We start from the raw sequence: 4,061 nt of genomic DNA on the forward strand, positions 1-4,061 counted from the left end.
TTAATTTTCGAGATTATTTCGCTCCAAAGTGATCTTTTATTGGCTCCTGATATGATGGGAAGGCCCAGGTACTTGAATCTATCGCATGTTACTTGACCTTTGAATATGAGGAGAGTGGTTATGCCAGTGAGTTCCCTCTGATCTATATTCTAGTTGAAAAATTCACTTTTTCTCTCATTGATTAAAGCCCCAGAGGTTCTGCAATAACTTCTGAGAACTGTGTCAATGGCTTTGGCAATTCTGATGGAGGCTCCGCCAAGGAGAAGGGAATCGTCGGCAAATAGAGCGTGGTTCAGGGCATCAGCTCCATGGGAAGGTTTGAGACCCAGAATGTTTCCTTTTAGTCTTTCAGCAGTGAGTTTACGACTGAGGGAATATGCCATTATGATGTACAAGAATGGGGAGAGAGGGCATCCCTACCTGATACCTCTCTGGGCTTGGAAGAAATTTGTGGGGCAGCCATTGACTAAAGGGGCAATCCATGGTTTGTCGATGCAAGCTTTAATAAGATTAACGAATTGGGTCGAAAAGCCAAAGGAGAGAAGGACATTGTTGAGGAAAGAGCGATCAACTCTATCAAAGGCATTTGCCATGTCTAATTTAATCAACATACCTTTTTCATTCCACTGCTTGCTTGAGTGTATAGTCTCCTGAACTTGGATTACATTATCCAGAATATGCCTGCCTTCCATGAAACCACCTTGAGGAGAGGAGATCAATCTTTTTAACAAGGGCTTGATCCGATTTGCTAACAGTTTAGCCAGAATTTTATATGAAGCGTTACACAACGAAATGGGCCTGAATCTTGCGAATGACTCCGGATTGGTGTCTTTGGGGATTAAGGCGAGGTAAGTGGAGTTGGTTCCTCCACCTATCTTGGATTTTTTCATGAACGAACATATCATTTTGTGGAGATCAGCTTTGATAAGATGTCAACAAGCTTTGTAGAAATGGATTGTAAATCCATCCGGCCTGGGAGCCTTGTCTGCGTCCATGGACCAGATAACGTTTATGATTTCCTCCTCAGTGATTGGCCTGTAGAGAGTTGTGTTTTCTTCAGGGTTGATGAGAGAAGGGATGTTAGCGATGAAGTCAGTGGCTTCCTCATTGTTGCTGTGAGTTCCTTCTCTGTATAGATTCCTAAAGTGGGTTTTGGCGGCAGCTTTGACTTGGTTAAATCCTTTGCAAACATTTCCCTCAGCTGTTTTGATTTCTGCTATGTGGTTCCTTGACAATCTCGCTCTATATTGTCGGTGGAAGAAGGAGGTGTTTCGGTCTCCAACCTTAAGCCACAAACTTCTGGATTTGAGTCTCCAGTATTCTTCTTCCTTTCTGAAAGATTGGTATGTGGATCGTTGGGCTTTTATTTCTTTTTCCAGCAACTCTGCTGTGATATCTTTGCTTTCCATCTCTATTTGCAGAGTCTGCAATGAATGGACTGACTCCTTTCTTTGCTCGGTAGGAGAGGGGGCTGGTCTCTTTATCCAGTTCTTCAGAGCCTGTTTTGTGGCTTTCAACTTTTGCTCCCAGACATAGCTTGGGGATCCCATGAAAGTTTTGGCCCAAGCTGCCTTCACTGTCTCTATAAAACCTTCCCTCTCGATCCATAGAGGGCTGAACCGAAACGGAATAGGTCCCAGGTCTTCTTCATCTTCCAAGAGGAGCTGAATAGGCTTATGATCATAAGCAAGTTTAGGCAGAATTTTAGTGATGATTATCTTTTTGTTCATCATTATGGAGCTTTGTACCATGAATCGGTCTAAACGTGCTGAGATGTGATCTGTTCCCACTCTGTTATTGGACCAAGTGTAAATGTCACGGACAGGATTGAAGTCCAAAAGGTCCCAGCGCTGAAAGAGCTCCTCCACCACGTCTAGCATGGGGTCTCTATTGCTTGACCCCCCCTCTTCTCTTTTGCTTTCATAATGATGTTGAGATCCCCTGCTATGATGATATTGCTGGGAGACGACTGCTCTAAAAAGGCGGAGAGGGAGTTCCAGCATTCTCGTTTTTCATAGTAAGAAACTGGGACATAAAGATTTGAAAAGGGAAATAGACAAATTACTTGCTTTGTGCATCAATTCCGTAAAGATCCAGTGCTGCGTTTCCTGATGATTTTCAGATGAAAAAGGTCTTCGTTCCAGAGAGTTGCCGGCCCTCCAGAAGTTCCCCTTGAGCTGACAGCTTTGCCTGTTCTTTTATTCCACTTTGAACTGCTGATCTCTAGAAGGGCTTGGCCTTCTATTTTGGTCTCTTGGAGCATGAGGATATCTGAGGGTTCTGCTTTCATAAGATCCTTAACTGGTTCAGTTTTGGAGGGCTTCCCCAGCCCTCTACAGTTCCAAGAGACGAGATTCATTATTTACTTAAGGGAGCATTGAGGCCTCCCTTGGAAGGCATTGGTATGATATTTCGTCTAATAGACATTTCTATTGTAGCTTGACTTCCTTGTATCTTGAGTCGTTCAGCCTCCTCCTCCCTCTTTTCTTTGCAGGATTTCCTTCCTGCTTTTTTCGTTTGTCACTCGTAGGTTTCATCCTCTGAGGAACCAGAGCTTTCAACTAGTTTTTTCCTTGCTATTTCTGCATATGAGGGATTGGAGGGACTGCCTTGGATGGCCTCGATCTGAATTGCTTCCCCTTCCTCTTTGTTTGAAGGTGGAGTGTCTGCCTGTTCTACATTCTCCTGGGATAGGGTTACTTGATTGTTCTGAGCACTTTCTGTCCCATTTGGAATTACTTCCATTTCCTGGTTGGCTTTGGCGCTGCTAGGGCCTCCGTCCATGTTGCCTTTGCCTGTGCCTTTTTTTGAGGTTGCATTTTTCTGGACTAGAGTCCATTGTTCCCCGTTCTGTTTGTCTACTTGCTCCTCTGCTTTCTTTTTACAGTTCTTTGCAAAGTGTCCATGACCATGGCAATGTCTGCATTTAAAGGGTAGTTGTTCATAGTCCAACTCCTGGACATGTGTCCACCCAGCTACAGTGAGTTTGATAGCTTCCAGTAACCCCTCTTCTAGGTCCACTTCTAAGCAGATACGGGCGCATGAATACTGGTCTTTTCTCGCAGCTTGATCTATGTATTTTCCCAATGCATTACCTATGATCTGAAGGGATTTTTGGTTCCAGCAGTGAAGTGGCAAATGGGGGAGCCTAACCCAGACCGGGACAACAGAGGGGATGTCCTGGGTGGGATCGAAATCAGGAGACCATTTGTTCAGATAAAGACCCTGGGGTCCCATGAAATACGGTCCATTTCTAAAGATTAAGCCTCTGTCATCTGGGTTTTCGAAGACAAACACAAAGAAACCCTTACCTACAAAATAACTTTTGACTCCCTCTTTGATCAGGGGCTTCCAGTTCCTTTGGGTCCATTCATCAACCGACTTGGGAGATGGCCAGAGGCCCGTGAACTGACCTATGAGGCCTCTCTCCGCAAGGTTCAAAGCTGCTTTGCAGGTTTCTTCTTCTGGTAGGGCTACCGATGGAATCGTGTCCAGTTTCTTAACGAACTTCTGTTGAATAGCTGAGGGAGGGCGCTTTGGGCCAGCGGCTACCATTGATCTGAAAGCTAGCACCTCCAGAGGCGGCGAAGGAGGGGGATCAAGGTCCCCGCTGGCCTCCATTGACTGAGGCTGGACGAACGGAAGGGCGCAGAGGCCAGGGGCGCGCTGGTGCAGTCGACAGATGCAGAGGCCAGGAGCGTGCGTACATATGAGTGGAATTGTGTTTAACAAACCTATTTAAATTTGAGAGAAATTGTTAAAGAGGAATTACAAAAATTGTTAAATGTTAATTTCATTTATCCAATATCAGATAGCCAGTGGGTTTCACCATTGGTAATTGTTCCTAAAAGGAATGGAAAATGGAGAGTATGCATTGACTATAGGGAATTGAATAAAGCTACCTTAAAAGATCACTTTCCACTTCCTTTCATAGATCAAGTTTTAGACACATTGGCAGGAAAGAAATATTTCTCATTTCTATATGGTTTTAGTGGATATAACCAAATCCAAGTAGCTCCAGAAGATCAAGATAAAACCACTTTTACCTGTCCATGGGGAAC

The 4,061-nt window shown here is 44.4% G+C and overlaps 1 protein-coding gene across 1 annotated transcript; it reads right to left on the bottom strand.

The window, feature by feature from the left end:
• Positions 1–932: 932 nt before the first annotated feature.
• On the bottom strand, positions 933–2,003 carry LOC149153552 (uncharacterized). Its single transcript, XM_089443845.1, has one exon. It carries the CDS (start codon positions 2,001–2,003, stop codon positions 933–935), a length of 1,071 nt encoding a protein of 356 aa, XP_089299971.1.
• Positions 2,004–4,061: the final 2,058 nt, after the last annotated feature.

This window comes from Pinus tabuliformis, chromosome 9 (genome assembly GCF_031772625.1).
Source record: "Pinus tabuliformis cultivar Carrire ecotype Pingquan chromosome 9, CPIR1, whole genome shotgun sequence".
NCBI lineage: Eukaryota > Viridiplantae > Streptophyta > Pinopsida > Pinales > Pinaceae > Pinus > Pinus tabuliformis.